Below are 17,654 nucleotides of genomic sequence, written 5' to 3'. Positions count from 1 at the left end.
GCTCATAGTCAAATTGATAAGAGCCAGTGACAGAAAAAAAATCTTAAAAGCAGCCAAAGAAAGAAGTCATGCTGCATGGAGGAACCAACATAGAAACAATTGCTGGCTTCTCATCAGAAACAGTGCGGTCCAGCAGAAAATGGCATGACATCTCCAGTTGCACTAAAAGAAAATTTATCAACCTAAAGTCTGTATTCAGTGAGATGCCCTTGAACATTGAAGGTGAAATATGGACATTTCAGACAATCAAAAGATAAAAGAATTTGTCACCCCTAGACCTTTACTGCAAGAACTGGAGGCTGGAGGGAGAAAATTCTAGAAGGAACCCCAGATCTACACAAAGAAGTTAATGGCACTTGAAGTGTTACTGTGAGCAGCTGTATGACATGACCCAAGAGAAAGGAAAGGAAAAGAAGAGAGACTGACTTCTTTGAATGGGCATTGGCAAATTGTGACCTACAGACCAAATCAACCACCTACGTGTGTATGGCCCATGAGGTAAGAATGTACACACCTGTAATTGCAGCCACTAAGGCAGAAGAATTAGAAGTGTGAGGCTAGCCTGGCCAACTTAGCAAGACCTTGTATAAAACTAAATTTTTTAAAGCGACATGAGAATATTAACTCTGGTGGAACACTTGCCTACCATATGCCAAGCCCTGCTTTCAATCCCTGGTGTCAGCCCCCCAAAAAGAGGAGAAAAACTGTTTTCTGACTTATATGAGCATCTACAAAATATCCTTAATTTTGCCTCTTGCCCCACAACACCTAAAATATTTACTTTCTGGCCTTTATAGAAAAAGTTTGGGTGGAGGTAAAAAAAATTGCAAAAGGAACCTCCTCTTTTTGGCAATGTTCCAAGAGCTTTATCTTGCAAGAGCTCTGTGGCATTGAACTGCATGTAGTATATAACTCTGAAACGGTTATTCAATCCTAATAACACCTCCAGGAGGCAGATATTATTCCCACTTTGTTATTGAGTAAACTGACACTCAGAAGTTATACAACTTGTCCAAAGTAACATACAAAGGGTAGCAGAACCATTGTATTCTTCATTTTGCCACTGATATAAAGGCACTTAATGTCACTGCTTTCTCAGGAAGATTATCCCTACCCCCAACTCAGCGTGTATAGTCTTATACTCTTTACTTTCTTTCTTTTTTTTTTTTTTTTTTTTTTTTTTTTTTTTGGTACCAGGGATTAAATTTAGGACCTTGTGCTAGGCAGGCACAGCACCACTGAGCTACATCCCTGGCCCAAGTCTTACTTTTCAACAAAGTTCAGCCATGCTTGGTAAACTAGCTTCTCTTCCTAAAGTTTGTTAAATACAGAAAATTAAAAGACATGAAAAAATAACTTAAAGTGAAGTGAAGGTTCACAACAGTTTACCAAAAATGAAAAAAAATACCTTAAAAAGCAGTCCAAGGCCCAAGGAAGCAGAGCAGTGTGGAACAACAGAACCTTTTGCAAAAAGAGAAAATCATGATATTCGATAGTTCTACAGATGAACATGGTAAAATAGTCATATATTTTCCTAGTATTCTTAATATGGGCGAGGAAGTATGTAATGTAGAATTTTAGTGCTTTAAATTAAAAAGGACTGTTTTTGGCAGTTTGGTTTGGTTTGGGTTTTTTGTTGTGTTGGTTTTTGTTTAGTTTTGTTGTATAAAGGTTACCCAAGCTCCTGTGCCATTGATTCTGGATAACTGGAGCCTCGTTTGCAGAGAACTTGCCAGCTCAGGCCTGTCAAAAGCTGAGGCCTCTCCAACGAGACAGTGTTCAAATACAGAACTTGTTTCTTGCTTATCTACTTTTCTAAAAGCTAAAGAAGATAACTCAACCAATAATTGGTTAATGAAATGACAGGTGATATTTGCTGAAACAACTTAGACATGAATTGAGATATCAAAAGGCACCCACAAGCCATTATTCTTAATGCATTTTCTTAAGTCCACCAAAGTGTATAGAATACTTGTCTTCAGGAAAAGCACATGCATATTGAGTTGCAAGCTGAACTAACCATTTATTTCAAGAGACACCATTTTTACTTGAAAGAATAGCTGACAAACTATGGTTATCCAAACTTGAATCTCTAGCAGACATTTTCTTAAAAAGAAAGGAGGTGAACCTGTCATTTCAGGGAAAACAAGTGACAGTATTTGACACCAGTGATGAAATTGAAGCTTTCAGGTGAAATTAGAATTTTGGAAAACTTGTATCCATCACTGTAAGCTTGGCTTCCTGTTGCTTAAACAGTTGTGTAATTGAGTAATGAGACCAATGGTGCCATGAATGAATGTGATTTTTTTATATTGTATAATGAAATGTTTCAACATTTGAAAGATCTCCATAACTCAGTGACCCAGTATTTTCTAGACTGCTGCTTGATATTTCAAATCAAGCAAGAGGGAAGTTCCATTCAAAGAGTGAGACCAACCAGTAGATTTTATTGTAGTAGAGTGTAAGACTTACTAATGAGGTTTTAAAAAGATTTCATAATGCAGCTACTCTTTAAGAAAACTGCCATTCGTGGAATTTGGCACTGTATCAAAGAAGAATATTAAAATGTACCTGGACTGCAGTGTGACTCCATGCTTGCCTAGCCTGTGTGAGGCCCTGAGCGTGATCCCCAGCTCTGCAGATACAAATAGGGAAACCTCTTTTTTTTCCAAAAGCATATTCCGTGACTTTTCTTCACATACTTCAGTTAAACACAGTATATCACAGCAGATGAAATGCAAAGCAGAGAGGACAGTCCAGCTGTTTTCTTTCAAGCCAAATGTCGTATTGGAGATTTTAAAAATACAGAAATAATGCCGCTCTTTCTAAACTTGTTTTGTTTGGGGACTTAAAAGGGTTTTTCAGCTGTAGAATGTAGTTTATGCTAATTTGTGTATTAGGGTTCTCTAGAGGAACAAAATCAATAGAAAATACAGTGGAATTAAGTTCATGAGCCGAGGTACTGCTTTATGTCTGATTGTGCAGGTGTTTCTGAGGCAGGCTCACAGGGTCAGAGGCCAGAGGGTCGCCGTGACCATCTGCACTGCAGAGCCAGAGGGAGGATGCAGTAGCTGCTCAGCCAAGAAAGTGGAAGATGCAGAGCAAGGACCGAGTACAAGATGAAAGGCCTGGTGCTCCCTGGAGAGTCCTGGGTGAAGTCTGCTCAGGAGGCTGATGACACAGGACCTGGAGACCGGTGTCCAAAGGACAGACCTGTTCAGGGAGACTGCAGCTCTTCAAAACAGGAATGCTTCCTCTTCCTTTCTCTGCTTCCGTCCAGGTTACAAGCCTCTTGGTTGGTGCCACCCAGCAGCTCTTCGCCTCTCAGTTTGCTGGCCTGCATGTCAGTTACTCACAGACACACCCAGACCTGGGCTTTACTAGTCTTCGAGGCTAGTAAAACCCAGACCTAGGCTTACTAGTCTTTGAGGCTAGTAAAATTTTATCTTGTATGTTTTGAGACAAGGGTCTCACGATATAGTTGAGACTCGTCTTGAACTTATTATATAGCCCAGGCTGGCCTCAAGCTCACAGTGATCTTCCTGCCTCAGCCTCCTGAACGTTACAGGCATACACTACCACATCCAGCTAGTGAGGCATTTCTTAATCATTCAAGTTGATCAATTTGTTATGGTGTCTTTTTGGGGTTAACATTTCTCAGTTTCTCAATTTCAGTTTCTAGCTCAGTGACTGGATGGGTAAAAGCAAAAGCCTGTAAAGGGTTTTGAGACTAAAAACTGTGAAAACTGCTGATCTGAGCTCTTGAAAATGATCTTAAGACGCTTGGATTTTATTCTGAGAATGACAGGAAAAGAAGCAGTGCAGAGTTTTAAGGAAGCAAGTGATGTGTCCCAGTGTGTTTTTTAAAAATGGCTCCTGTGGGGCTGGGGATTAAGCTCTGGTCCCACTGCCTGCCTCGCAAGTGCAAGGACCTGAGTTCGATCCCCAGTACCAAAAAAAAAAGATCTGCCGACAGGAACAGAAGTAGGAAAACAGAGAGGATGCAGTCGCTGGCCAGGTCCTGGCTACGGCTGTGGGCATAGGATAGGAAGAGCTCCAGGGTGAACGTGGAGAACTATCGAGGGGTCCATGTGCCTGGAGCAGGACCTGGTGTGCCGTGAGGCCTCTCGGGACACTGAGCGAACTTGCTGTGAGCTCGGGCGCAGGCCGTATGAGGGTGTCACAGCACCGCAGGCAGACGCAGAGACACTGAAGGAGGGTCTCGGCCAGATACCTGTCCGGCATCCATAAGAGAGAAGTCGTAAATAAAATCCAAGGGAAGTAAGCGGAGTTAGAAGAGATGCAAATCAAGGGTGCCGCACTGGGGAAGGGTGCCGCACTGGGGAAGGGTGCCGGTGGAGAAGGTCATGAGGAACAGAGTGACTGGAGAAGTGCATCTAAGACCGGGCGACTGGCTCCATGGAGACTCGGCGGCAACTAGGAAGAATCAGAAGTGGCTGAGAAGGCTCTACTGAAGCTCTCGACATCCAGGGCATAGTGACCTTAGCAGGAGTGTTTTCAGTAAATTAGAGGAAGAAGGGAAATCACATTGCCATGGGAGATTTTATAATTAGAGGGACTTAATTATGTTTATAGGAAGGAGCCAAAGAGTGAGGAAAGTGCATTTGAAAGATGCAGGCAGAAGTGTAAGTAGGTCAGATGCAGCCCCACTGCAGAGATCAGAGGTCTCACAGTGCCCAGGCGTGATCACTTCCATAGTCCTTGGGCCTCTACCACTGTGGGGTGCGCCGTTTGCCAGGTGAATTACACTGAACTGAAGCTCTCTGAAGGCAGCTCGCAACCGCTGCTTACAGGGGAGACCCAACCCGAGACAAGAGCCTCCTGGGACTTGGAGAAAGAAGAGCCCCGCCCAAAACAGTGTGTTCTCAGTCACTTCCCCCAAGGAGTCCATTGAGCGCTCTCTGCCTGCTGCCAGACCTGAGGGATCAGAAGCAATCCAAGTTTTACAAAATAACTGCCTAGTGGGTGCAGTAGTACATGCCCATAATCCTGTCTGTTCAGGAGACTGAGGCAGGGGGATCAAGTTCAAGCCCAGCCTGGGTGACTGAGGAGACTCTGTCTCAAAACAAAGGAAAACATTTTAAAAGCCTCTATGTCTGATACAAAGAAACTGAGAACGAATCCAAAGCCTCGCGATTCCTTGTAGTAGCCTTTACAATACCGTCAGTTTTATGATAACCCAGGTGCCCAGCAGAGCTGGTACAAGCCGTAGCATACATCTCCTTGTTGGAATAAACTATGGCTGTTGAAAGAGATGGTTATGGAGACTCTGCCATACCACAGATAGAGCTATGAGAAAATGTTAAGTTCAAAAAAATAAATGCTCAAGTTTTAATAGTCGCTCTGATTATGACCTGTGAAAATGTGAGGATGACAAGAAAAGTGACTGCAAATGCCTTGTGCCGTGACATTGCAACTATGGGATGGAATGTGGAGGGTTTCTCCCTTGTCTTCTGAATCGCTAGTAATTTTTAACATTCTTTTATAATTTTTAATTGAAAAGAGAAAAGCAGTTTTATTTTTGGTGTTCTTGGCAAGCGTTGCCACTGAGGGTCTTAGACAAAGGTGGGCTACAGCTTGGATTTGGAGGCCCCGGCCCTGGCCAGTGAAGCCGCGGCACAGCCTTTGGGAGACACCGCTGCGCACACTGGCCAGGGAACCTGTTTTCTCAGCACAGCCTCTTGCTTCACTTCAGCTAAAATGCATAATGCAGAAGATAAATTACAGCTCAAACGTCTCCACTTCTGACATTTGTGCCGCTAATTAGTTTCTGTTCAGTGTTACATCCCATCTTCTCTGGTTTACTTTGAAAAAAGATACATAAATGTAAATATATTTTTACATAGCCAGATTTCCACTTCAATATTCAGAAGCAGATGTATAGTTTGTCTTCGCTGAGAACGTGACCAGTGCTCAGATACCACATTTATACCATTATATTTCACTTCATTCCTACAGCACGATAAAAGCAAGTCTGTTGGGAGAAGACCCGATTAAAAATAAAATCTTCACAATACAAGTATTCCGTCTTCAAATACCAGTTCCGTCAGGGTAAGAGTTACCACCACTCGTGTCATGCCAGGCACATGGGTGAGAGGCGTGTGTGAACACACGAGAGATGTCTAGCAGGTACCGCAGGCGCCCTTACAGTGGGCAGCCTGGGCTTCTGGGGAGACGGCTTTGCCCGGGTCCAACTCTGGGCTCATGCTTTTCCCTCGGCAGTGCAAGCCGTTGTCTTAATTTCCAAATGGAATTCAGTAGTCCAGGGAAGATGATCTGAACTGACTTGAGTATTTGATATGTAATTTTCCTCAGCCCACATCTTTATACAGCCAATATGCTCCCATAGTTTACCCCTTTCCTGTGAAACTGCTGGTGTTCTTTGAATTTTCAAGGGTAACCGCCACCTGCCTCCCTCTCATGCCCTGGGACACCTGCCCCGGTGGACTGTGCTACAGTCCCTCCAGGCCTCTTCCTCCTTTCCCGGGGAAACCTTGAGGTGATAACAGCACTACTTATTCCATTCAGCCATGTTCAGATGCCGCTGTTTAATCTTCCCAGACTCTTCTGGTAAAAATTGACCATGTAGCATAAATTGCTCATGTTTACGGATAGATTTATTTCCAGCACGAGGTCAATTAACTTGTTACACATGAATATATAGGTTTGGGGCTGGATGAAATTATACAATTAGCTTGTTACACTTGAATATATGTAGGTCTCGGGCTGGGCGAAATTATAAAGTGTGAATTCTGATGATTAGCTGTCGCTCTGGGGTAAAGTTGTCCCCAGGTCCTGCCATTGTTACTTTTTCTGCAGTTCTCAAGTCAGTCTGTTTTTCAGCACCCTTTCTGTACTTGTCCAGTTCAAAATCACCTACTTTTTCCTGACTGACTGTGGCAACTGGTCTTTCTGCCTCAGGGCTCTGGAGACCCAGAAGGAACAGCCTAACTTCACTGTTGTGCTCCAAGCCCACCGGTGGCCCGGCAGCAGGTGAACGCAGGCGTTCCCATTCCCCCTACAGAGGAGCCTGGTCTGTCTGGTCCTGCACAGCCGGTCTGTTGTGCTTTGTCCTTGCTCTGTTGGCCTTCCTCTTTATACCCCTCTTACCCAGCCAGCTCCTTCCCTCCTCCCAGGTGACTCAGGTGTCAGCCCTCCAAGACTCTGTCCCCAAGGGCCCTTCCCCAGCCCCATGCTAGCTTGTCCTCCTACTCTCTAGAGGTTCACGTCCCCATCCCTCGCACCCGCCTGTGCTCCTGGCAGAGGCTGAACTGACAAATCTGCACTCTTGGTCACCCAGCAAAACAGCCTGGAGTGAGGGAAAGCTCCAGCCAAAACTCTTGGAGGAAAGGGAAAGAACCCTCTCCCTTAGAAAAAGATCAACCCTGTGGCCCAACATGAGTGGGAACATGGCTGCGACCCTGTCCCAAGTAACAGCCTTGCTCCTGGCAGCCTCCCAGTCTCCCAGTTGGCGGTTACTGTGGCTCTGGGATGTTCACAGAACAAACAGCCCTGCAGGTGGGGTCCTCCCCAGGCCCTCAATGTTGAGTGCTTCCCACCTGCTTCTCTCCTCGGCTGGGCACTGGAACAAGCACAGTGGACAGGGAAGGGACACAGCCGCTAAGCACAGCGAAATAGAGTGGTGTTTGGGGCTCCCAGCCTTTCAGGAGCCCTGGGGTGGTTTTTTTGTTTTGCCTTTTCACTGCTGTTGTGCAGGTGATGCACAGGCCTCCCTCAATGAGCCTGCAGTTGCCAGGTGCCACCGGGCCCATGCAAGCACACAACACACATGCCAGGATTTGACTGCCCAAAGTGCAGGATGATTTTAGCAGTGCCTTAGATTTTCGGACAAAACATACTTCCCACATCTTGAGGCTTTGTTTTGTCAGTGACGAGTGGGAGCAGGTGGTGTAGACCGCGCATGAGATCACTTATCAGAGTGGTCAGTGAACCCCGAAGCTCAGGTCTGCAGGCCTCCCCAAGACCTTCTGGTCCTTTCTAGCCCCGGGCCTTGGTGTCTGTGCCTGTCAGTGGCCAGGTGTCAGCAGCAAGGCCCCCGGGGCTGGGGGTGTCTCTGTTCGTCCTTCACAGCCCTTCGTCCTTCATAGAAGGCTCTGCTTGGGCACAGCATGACCAGCAAAGGTATCTGCATTGTTCTTTCACATGGCTGTGTCAAGCCAGGCCTACAGGGTTGGGATGGGCCCTGTGAAGATGACTGCACACACACACAGAGATGCCTCTGTTCAAGAAGGTTCGCTTTCTTATCAGAAATCAGTAATTCATATATTAACAGAGTGATTAGCTTCCAGTCAAGAATGCTAACACTTTAAGGGCACAATTTAGAAGCAGGCTAAATTTGTCAAGTGACTGAAAGTGATGTTTTTCAGAAATTATTAGCTAATTTTTTTCAATATAGGATTTATAGTCACAATTAGTATATCGTAATGATGTTTCCAGGATAAAATACCAGTAGCTCAACTTTTCTGGCCACAAATGTACAACATATATCAGTTTATTTTTGGAGCTCTGAAAAATTAGCTACTGTAAATAAAGTCCCTAAGAAGACTTCTCCCGGAAAGAGGTGAACTTACAGTAATCTGGGTGATATATTATTAATTAATAACTATGACCAGCCACTGCTTCAATTAAGAGGGCAACGGATGAGGAGGCCTAATAGAGAGGACAAGCTGAATTTTAATCTCCAGGCCCTGGGGTCTGTTACATCCACTGGGGAGGCTGGTGGTAGACGTGGGCCTGGTGCCCTGCACTTGAGGCAGGCTCGCCAGGCACATGTCTCTCTTGGGCATTGCTCCTTTGGCTGCCAGTAATGGAGACCAGCTTCAAAATAACTTCAGCAGAATTCTTGGCTGCTAAAGTGTGCTGGTGAGCTGGAGGAGCTTCACATTCAGCCGAAGCCAGAAGTCCTGAAGCCCCTCATCCTAGCCTCTGTCCCGCGCAGGCCAGGCAGGCTGGCATCACTGTCCCAGGAGAGCTGCTCAGTGTCCCTACACAGGAAGTGTAGACCCGGCTGCAGGTGTGGCTAAGCAAGAAGCAGATCTTGACAAGGCCACACAGGAAGGGGCTATGGATGTAGCTTGAAGATGCACCTGGGGCGGCACCAGGCGAGCCAGGTCACCAAGAGTGGGCCGGGCTTTTCTCTACAGGTCAGTGGGAGAAGACACCCCAGGTGGGGCCTGTGGTCTGTAGAAGCAGTGGGGTGACATGAAATTGGACCAAGAGGCAATCTGAGAAACGACAGTGTCACTCTGAAAACGTTGGCAGGGAACAAGAATGAATTTGGATATGGGTCAGATTTATATGAGAGGACCAGAACAGTGGCTTCGATCTGTTTCCTGAAGTGCTGGCACCCATATCCCCATCCCTCCAGGGTAGAAGTGACCGGGCCTCTGGGAGCCACTTCCTTTCGGGTCCCAAGTCCAGAATACCCTGCAGGCAGGACTCTGAGCTCCCAGCAGGAGCCGGGCCGTGGGGAAACCTCCGTGAGAGCTTGGCTGTGGACCTGCTCCTTCTGTAGCTCGTGTAGTTGACTTTAAGCACTATTTTCTTTTTAGAGTGATAATTTGGGGTTAATTGGCCTTCTATCTTAAAAATACTCCCTTTTGCATGTAATTGTTCTGTAGAAGCATCTCCATAAAGCCTTGGCCCTCTCCTGAACACACTCCAGGGTGGAATGGAGCCCAACTAGCCGTTTGATCTTTCCTTTCTGTAGTCCGTTTTACACCTAGCCTGCGATGTGGACTCCGGCAAAGAGTGGCTGCTGCCCAGCCTCCACCTGCGTCCACTCGAGTGGGACAAGCGGGAACCTTCCCTGTAGGGAACTCGCCAGCATCGCCCCTCTTTCTCTCCCTCTCTCCAGGTCACGCAATATTTAAACTCACGTATCTAAGCAATCACGACTATAAACACCTCTACTTCGAATCTGATGCTGCTGCTGTCAATGAAATTGTACTCAAGGTAAGTTCCTTCTTGCCCAGGGGACAGGGTGTGTGGGGCTGGTTGTTTCAGGCACCAGTCCAGGCGCCTGTATCCAGGTTTGAACAGGAGGAGCCGTGCTGCTCAGATGATGAGCACGCAGGCCGGGACCACGCAGCCTGGCTCAGCAGCTCTGCACCCACTCTGCTAAAGCGCACCTCTGTCAGCTTCCTCTCCCCTGCCCAGTAGTCCTGCCTGTTCTTTTTGTGCGCCATTCATTTTCCTCCAACTGTCAGTGGCTCCTTGAGGCTCCTGGAGTGGACTCGGAGGAAATGATGGTCCAGAGACGACCTCGGCTGTGCTCTAGGTGATTTTTCTCAGCCTGTTCAAAACACCCAGACTGAGTTTGGCTTGTGTGTTACTGGACCTAAACAACCCTCCGTGGCCCCATCTACTGCTTAGGATACCATGGTGACCGTCCAGTCCCTGTCTCCAGAGAGTTCCACCTCTATCGGGAGACAGAATGAAACCATTACCAGGATATTAATAGCCACAGAGGTGCCATGTGGAAAGGGTGAGCGGACTGGCTGTGGATTAGGGAGGCGGAAGAGCTGAACCTGAATGAGGGGTAGAGTAGATTGCTGCCAAGCTGTAGAGGGTGGAGGTGGGCGCTCAAGGGTGGCTAGGAGGCTGGAGCAGCCAGGCCACACCACACCTCAGGGCAAGGCTGATGAGAGCAGCTCTGCTTAGCATAGTGGCTGCCTGGGTCTTGATTTGGGAGCCCTGCAGGAGGCAGGACTGCTGTTTCCCAGGAGCACCAGGTACTGCCCGGGCTGCTGACCATTGCCCCACGGGCTGAGCAGCCTAGGCCTTTCCTACACTGAGGCTTCTTCCTTCAGCCAAATCTTAGGTCATTTGACCAGATGGAAAAGCAGAGCTGATCTGGCTGAGGAGGGGTTAGAATCCCAGATGTTTCCTAACCACTAATTGGGTGGCCCTAGCTCGCTTCACCTCTCTGGGCCTCAGTTTCACCACCACCACCACCACCAAAATGCTGCTAGAGTGAAAATAAGACAAGAGGAACTAACTCTTCCTGGGTGTGCTTCAGTCTCTTCTTAAGTCACCAGGTAATAGGAGTAGTGAAGGTGCACCACGGGACTGCACGGCACAGGACCTGGGTTAAAGGCCCCACCCGTCCTCTTGCGCTGAATCTTCGCAACTCTGTGAGACAAGCCTGTGAAATCGTTCCCATTTCCTAGGTGAAAATGAGGCTCAAGAGGAAAGAAACAAAACAACTGAGCCAGGGATTCAACTCAGTGGCACCGAGCCTGCCTTGCAAGCACAAGGTCCTGAGTTCAATCCCTGGTACGAAAAAAACTTAGCCAGGACGGTGATGCTGGTAAGTTAGCAGCACCAGAACTTGAGCATAGGTTTGCAGGTTCCTCATCCCTCAAATCTATGCAGCCTTGAGGAACTGACTGGGAGACTTCAGCACCGTGGAATTGTTTCACGGGCACATTTTGAGCAGAGTCCCCACAGCTGCAGAAGGTCTTCAAAAGTGATAGGTGAGAATTAAAAGGATGAAACTGCTTGGAGGATGGTTTGGGGCCAAGGTAGAGTGGCATGGTCACTGGATGGAAGGTGGGGGTCTGCAGGCCACTGACTGAGCCCCTGTGAGCCAGGGGACCCAGTGCCCACCCAGGAGTGCTGGCCACCACTGAGCTAAGTTACCTGCCAGATCACCGTCAAACAGCCACAGGAATTTGTGCAAGGTGTTTAGGGAGTAGGTAAAGAAATATTCCAGTACCCGGAGAGGATCTGGACCTATTTTTATAGCCAGCATTAAAATATTCAAGACTTCAGAAGGATTCTAGTAAAATTATAATCCTGTGTTTGACATCAAAATAATTTTCACAACAGCAGATTGATGACAGAAACACAGGTTTATGACTTCAATATGAGACTCTGGAAGATCAAGTGCAAAGAAATCATTTTACAGGACCAAATGCTCCTTCGAAGCAGATGCTTGCTGCAGAATCCCTGAGGCCTGTCGCCTCCCCTGAAATGTCTGTTTTCATATCAAAATGTTTGTAGAAACACTGCATCATGCAAGAGACTCCAGGAGGGTTGCAGCAAGCCCAGGCCTGATTTACTCGGAGCTAATGATCGTGGTCTGCTGGAAGATTGAATTTCACTTCCCTAACTCTGATTTTTATAGCAGTTTAAATACCGAGCCTCAGCCACCTTTCCCCCAGGGTCAGGCCTCTCTCTGTGCAGTGTACCAGCTCTAGGTGACTGAGGCCCAGCCCTGTGTCCCTCAGAGGCTTTTCAGGGTCAGATTCAGACTCAAGGAACCATGCATGTTAGGACTTCCATGTCAGAGGACAGCTGTAGGCCGAAGTTAAAAGGAGGAAGTCAGAGCCAGAGGCTGTCAGAACAGCTGTTCTGCTCAGGCAGCCCTCCGTCAAGTTATTTTCTCTCCTCTTTTCCTCCATGTAGAAATATAAATCTCCCAGTTTTTTATACCAACTATATATGATTCTATGTACATTGTCCCATCTTGTCTCGCCCACTGCTCCACAGTGTAGACGGAAGCCCAAGGCCACAGAGCTTGAAAAAGTGGAGCCTGGGCTTGAAGTGGCCAAGGAGCCCAAGGGCTGCTCTCCTATTGGGGTACCGCTGAGCCACACTCTGTGTGGTCCCCAGTTCTGCAGGCTCAGAAATGAATCTCTAAGGAATCACTGGGCTCCTCAAATCGGGTTCTCTTGGTGATGGAATGACGGAAGCTGTGGCTTTATTGACCATGAAAACTCTCTATATTTTTATGCCTTAAGCTGTAAAATGCATTGAAAGTGAAACACTCTACAGTGCATAAAATTGTGCAAGTTTTAAGCCACAGCATATTAACCAGCTAATGGCAGACCAAAGGGCGTTTTTATCTTTTGATTATTACATTAATCTTCCATTAAAATTATCTATGTGATTATCACAAAGCCCTAAAGATAATAAATTTAGGAAATAATTGGCTTGTTAAGGATTATTTTTAAATGCTTTTATCAAATTGTGTACCAAAAATACACTGAAAACACTAGGTTGACTGAGAGTGCAAACGCTGTGACCCATAGTTTGCCGTTATTAAGAAAGATAAAACCTCCGCTTTCCATACATTGTCTGCGTTGTCCCGGGTCGGCCCCGGCCCCATGCTCATGATTGATTGCTCTCAGCTGGTGGTTTGGCGAAGCAGTGGCCGGGCATGTCGGGCCTTCTGTGCCCACACACCCGCCTTCACTGCCTGCTGCTAGCAACCAGAGCGGAAAGTTTGGGGACAGTGTGGGTGTGTGGGGGCCATCGCGTGCTGTCCCCTTGAGAGCTCTGGTCCCTGTCACAGCCCCTCCCTTGAGCACCAGAGTAAAGCCTGCATGGGCCTGGCTCCTCCTCTAACCAGCAGTCTAACTTTTAGAAGTCTGAGGGTGTGGAGAAAGTGTTCTTAGCCCAGGCAGAGGCCTGCCGGGGGTCAAGGGAGCTGTGGCTTAGGGTGCTGCACAGGGTGGCCTTGTCCCAACTCCTCAGTGACCTTGGCCTCCTGGGTCCTCCCTCCTCTCTGAGCCTCACTCTCCTTCCTGTCCAGGAGCCCTGGCTGGCTGCTGTGAATGGTGCAGTAGGAAGCCCCCTGCTAAGTGTAGAGCTTCGTTTGAGTTTTTTATCACTGTGATGTTTTCGTTCTTCAGATGCAGAGGGTAGTGGTTGTGTAGGTTGTGGGGCCCAGGCTCCAAGGCAGGCAGGGAGCAGAGCCAGCAAGTCTAGCGTGGCCCCCTGGGAGGCAGCACGCACCAAGGAGGGACATGAGCCCTACCTCTCCCTGAGCAAACCAGACCAGCCTCGTCATCCAGGGCAAAAAGTGGCGGCCCTGATGCCTGGGACTCCAGCCACAACAGTGTACCTGGCCGTGGGCACCCTTCCTTCTAGCCCTGCTTCATTCACCCCACGAGCGGCAGGCACTGGCAAGTGACAGGTGTGTCCTCTTGCTTTCTAGGTTAACTACATCCTGGAGTCACGAGCAAGCACTGCCCGCGCTGACTATTTTGCTCAGAAACAAAAAAAATTGAACAGACGTACAAGCTTCAGCTTCCAGAAGGAAAAGAAATCAGGACAGCAGTGACACTGGCCTCCACCCTCAATCTGTCACTGCAGCTCGGAGCCCGCCTGCCAGGGCCAAGTGGCCCTAGAGCTCACCCCACATCCTGCAGTGCCTGGGGGAGGCCAGCCCTGGGCCCTGGGCCCTGAGCTGGGGCGTTCTCGGGGAAGGGGTACAGGTGGGGTACCTAGGCTGGTGTGCAGAGGACGTGACATGGACCGCGGTGGCTTTGAGTTAGTGACGCCCAGGGGCCAGACCAGCCCCAAGGGGCCACAGGCCACGAGGCCATCTTCACTGCCCGACGACCCCGCCAGAGGGTGTACATAGCTGTGCCAGACATTTCCTTGCAACTTGATCAAATTTCTTAAAGCAAACGAAGAACAAAAATGTACATTTCTTTTTCCCCCCACTTTTAATAAACAGGTGTACTCTTTATCATGGTTGGTATGATGGACCATTCTTTGGGGTGGAGGATTGATTATGTTATTCCCTTTAAAATCTGTTCCCATATTGAACGGGCAGATTGGAAAAGCTATGGTTCGATTTCTCAGAAGAAATGTTTAGGGCTTAGTCAATAGTTTTAACTATGCCATTTGTTTAAATGAGTGCATTTGCTTCGAGGATAGTGCCGTACTAAAAGTTAGGAAGGAGGACCTGGCGCTGCGTGTCCAAGGCTGGGCCGTTTCCCCTTAGAAGCCCTCTCTCCGTGGCCCAGCGCCTCTGGCTTCACAAATGGGGCGCTGGGGGTCGGAGGTGATGGCTGCTCTTCGGGTCATGACGAGCCGGCCAGCATGGTCTTTTCCATTTCTTATAGCAAGTGGGAGTTCCAGCCGACGGTTAGACGTACATGAGGTGCCCCGACCTGGGGGGTCTGTGCGCTCCCGCCTGCTCGCTCACCGCGCATGCCCAGTGCGAGCCCACCGGAAGCTGCTGTCCGCCGGAAGCGGAAGAAGCCGTGTCCCGGCAGACAGAGGCGCTCCTGTTACCACACATCTGTCCACACCAGATGCCTCTGCGGGCCCCGCCCGGTCTCCCAGTGACGTCCTTACGTACTGTCCGCGGCCAGGGCCAAGGGCCAAATGTCTCACTTAGGACCTGCATTTAAAACATTTTTTAAGTCGTTGTACAGGAAGAGATGTGTCTAAACAGCAATCGCAAAGTCAAGAGTGTTCCTTTGCACAGGGATCGTTTTAATGAATTCCTCTTTCATTCTGCCCTTTGTTCAGCCAACAGGAGCACCCTTTTCTAAAAGAAATATTATTTGTAGCTTGCTATCTGTATTTAAATTTTTAGCAATTTTATATTTAGATATCTTTGAAAAATGTAAATGACTAATTTGGTCATTAAATCTTGTGACATATTCAATATTAAAATACTATTAAAAATGTCATACAAACACTATCTTTGGCATACTGCTTTGAGTTCCTGAAGTCTTGAGTGCATGATGCTAAAGACTGTGATTCCACGGGTCTCCCGGTGACACAGGCTGGCATTTGGTGCCCAGCGCCTGAATTGCACCACCGTTACAGGGGTGGCACTGAAATTATCACCTCCAGCTACATTGGTCATTCCTTACTCGCGACACAGCACAGTCTGTCAAACGCATCCAGATGAAGGAGTGACTTCAGGGGACCGCTGTATGACCAGTGCTGGGCCAGACCCCAAAACTTGATACTCGTTTTGTCCTACGTCCCCTCCTCCCACTCCACACCCAGATTTTAAAGCAAGGCCCAGGACACAAGCATCTCATGCCATCCTCAGAGCCAGGCTGGCGCAGCCTGAGCTCAGCATGTCCCAATGAAGCCCAGTGACCTGACGTCCCAATGCGGCTTCCAGAAGGTCTCCCAGCCTGGTGCCAGTGTGGACACTGCCCACAGTGGTGCCTGAAGCCACTGTCCTGCTCATTCGTGGCTGGGCCTCTGCACCCCCTGGGGAAGCCTGCTGTGCCCAGGCCGTGGTCTGTGCCCCTCCCCTCACTGTCCATGGTCTGGCTGTCCCTGTCACTACCTCCATCTCCAAAGTGAGGACTCAGGGATTGGGTCATCTCACTGGCCCCAGACACCATGAGCGGCCGGCATCATGGCCCCGCTCTTCACGTGGACTCCCGCCTCCACAGTTGCTTCCTAACTGGGCAGTGAAGGTGCTGCATTAGCTGAGCTCTGCTGGCCCTTCTGGGGTGACGCACACCCCAGGGTCGTGGGAGCTGCGTGTACCCGCCGGTGGTTCCTGTCACAGGGGTGCCCCTGCGGAGTTGAGGTGCTGGGAGCCCTTAGTCCAGTCCCCCTGCAGTCTCCTCCCTGAAGCCTGCCAGCTGCTTCCTCAGACTCTGTCCCCCTAGATTAGGGGGTTCAGTCAGGCCATGGGGTGGGCGAGTGGCCTTCGGGTCACCCCGCCGTGAGCTCCAGACAGGCACTGTGGGGCCCAGCACGCTCAGGGAGGGTGCAGGGCAGGCAGAAGATGAGGAGGTGGGAGGGGCAGTGGAGCACAGGCCAAAGGCCCGAGTGTGAGGAGCAGCAGTTGAGCTGGGAGCTCGTGCCACCCCCCCCCAGCCTGATGGAGAGGAAAAGCCACAGCTTCCCAGTGGACACTCTGTGCCATGCAACCTGACAATCCCCTTCCTTTCTTGGGGTCCGGACACCTGAGGCAGGTGGGCCATTAAGCTCCTGCAGCCTAAATTGAATGAAGCATGAGACCCTACCCCAGCCCACCCCGGGGAGAGGGGATGGGGTTGAGGTGCAGTTTGGATTAATGTTTGGTATATCTTCCAGAAAATTAAAAAAATGTAAAACACCCACCTGGAAGCTCCTGGACACAGAGTAGGTGTCTCCCTGTCTTCCCTCCTGGCCCCTAGGTCCCCCCCCCACCATCTCTGTCACAGGATCCCCCAGGCCTCTGTCACACTGGCCTTCCACCCGCCCGGCCCTTCCTCACCCAATGATTTCGAAAGCAAAGCAGAAGCCTGACTGGCCGGGCCACTCCAGCTGCATTGCTGTCTGCTGCAGGTGAGTTACCTTACTTTGTGGGCCTCCCCTTTCCCTTCCGTCCTCCCAGGGTGTGGCGAGGCCTTGTCAGCATCAACAGGCAGGCCAGCTCCACAGTGTCAACCAGCAGCCTCCCTGCTTCCATGGCTCGAGAGTCAGCCGCAGGTCCCACATCGGCCTCCCACAAAGGCTGGGGCAGGGGACACAGCACTGGGAAGCATGCTTGCCACTTACATGCCATTGGCCGGAATCACTCAGTGACACCTACTCCAGCGGGCCAGGGAGTGTAACCACTGAGGATTGAAAGTCACATAAGCGGGGCATTGTGGCACATGCCTGTAATCCCAGCTCTTGGGAGCCTGAAACAGAAGGATCACCACGAGTTTGAGGCCAGCCTGAGCTACATAATGAGTTCAAGATCAGCCTGGACTACATAGTAAGACCCCATCTCAAAACACTAAAAAAAAAAAAAAAAAAAGCCACAGATGTTTGGGAAACCATCATAATATCTGCTGTAATGTCACAATAGCATCCTAAGATGACACCATGCTTCCAAATGTCACCATTGACAGGCCGCCCAGCCA

General features: G+C 49.0%; 1 protein-coding gene across 7 annotated transcripts in view; it reads left to right on the top strand.

Annotated features, from left to right (window-relative positions):
• The window catches only part of Mapkap1 (MAPK associated protein 1), a 221,560-nt gene extending 206,211 nt beyond the window's left edge, over positions 1 to 15,349 (top strand). For all 7 annotated transcript variants that reach the window (XM_010613545.3, XM_010613541.3, XM_033759243.1 and 4 more), the window contains 2 exons: positions 9,899 to 9,996; positions 13,988 to 15,349. In XM_010613545.3, coding sequence (XP_010611847.1) covers positions 9,899 to 9,996; positions 13,988 to 14,113 — 224 coding nt within the window. In that variant the 3' untranslated portion in view covers positions 14,114 to 15,349. The remainder of the gene's footprint in view (positions 1 to 9,898; positions 9,997 to 13,987) is intronic.
• The last annotated feature ends 2,305 nt before the right edge of the window (positions 15,350 to 17,654 follow it).

Source organism: Fukomys damarensis, unplaced genomic scaffold, assembly GCF_012274545.1.
Source record: "Fukomys damarensis isolate Sample0158 unplaced genomic scaffold, DMR_v1.0_HiC HiC_scaffold_36, whole genome shotgun sequence".
Taxonomy (NCBI): domain Eukaryota; kingdom Metazoa; phylum Chordata; class Mammalia; order Rodentia; family Bathyergidae; genus Fukomys; species Fukomys damarensis.
This window is presented reverse-complemented; position numbering and strand designations above follow the sequence as displayed.